This window comes from Schistosoma haematobium, assembly GCF_000699445.3.
Source record: "Schistosoma haematobium chromosome Unknown HiC_scaffold_277, whole genome shotgun sequence".
In the NCBI taxonomy this organism is placed as follows: Eukaryota; Metazoa; Platyhelminthes; class Trematoda; order Strigeidida; family Schistosomatidae; genus Schistosoma; species Schistosoma haematobium.
The window spans coordinates 1,337-2,000 of NW_026137070.1; the positions used below are offsets into that span (position 1 = coordinate 1,337).

Below are 664 nucleotides of genomic sequence, written 5' to 3' on the forward strand. Positions count from 1 at the left end.
TTGTCATTTAAATTTTCTGTCAAATACGTTATGGTCGTAGACTTATTTTTCTGTAACTGATACTTGTAGGTACGTTTATAAGTTTGAAAGCGGGTAACAATCAAAGTTTCAAAAGTAACGCTTTAATTGATGAAAGCTCTTTAGTATTATGCATAAAGGATTTAAAGCATAACTACAAAACTAAATACAAATTGAACAATATTACTATTATTTTATTCTATTTATGCTCACCAAAATGAATACTTCATTTCAAATTTACAACTTTACAAGCTGGTGCATAAAAATACTGAAAGAAACAAATTGAATAAAACAGAGTTATTTACCGATTGAGCGAACTAATTAAACGTTTAATTTCCTTATGATCGCAAGACATAAATTGTTTACAAAGTTGATAGAATTGTTCATAAATATGTTTAGACGTCAATAATCGATTATAATTTTTTAAAGGATCTTGATAATTAATGAATGAATCATATTGTTTGTTTGGATCAATGTGATTGGATTGAATGATTTCTGAATAATAATTTATTTCGGCTTGTAGATATTGTTTAAAATCAACATGATGAAGATTATTTTCATGAGATTCAGTGGATAAAATTGATTCAGGGAATTCTGTACTTCGAATATTTTCTAATAACACTGTTGAGTGTAACATAGTCAACAA

The 664-nt window shown here is 26.5% G+C and overlaps 1 protein-coding gene across 1 annotated transcript; it reads right to left on the reverse strand.

Annotated features, from left to right (window-relative positions):
* Positions 1 to 258: 258 nt before the first annotated feature.
* On the reverse strand, positions 259 to 664 carry BBS9_1 (Protein PTHB1; the record flags this gene model as incomplete). The annotated part of the gene is made up of 1 exon (XM_051208779.1): positions 259 to 664. A coding segment is annotated over one exon (345 nt), but the record flags the coding sequence as incomplete, so codon positions are not given.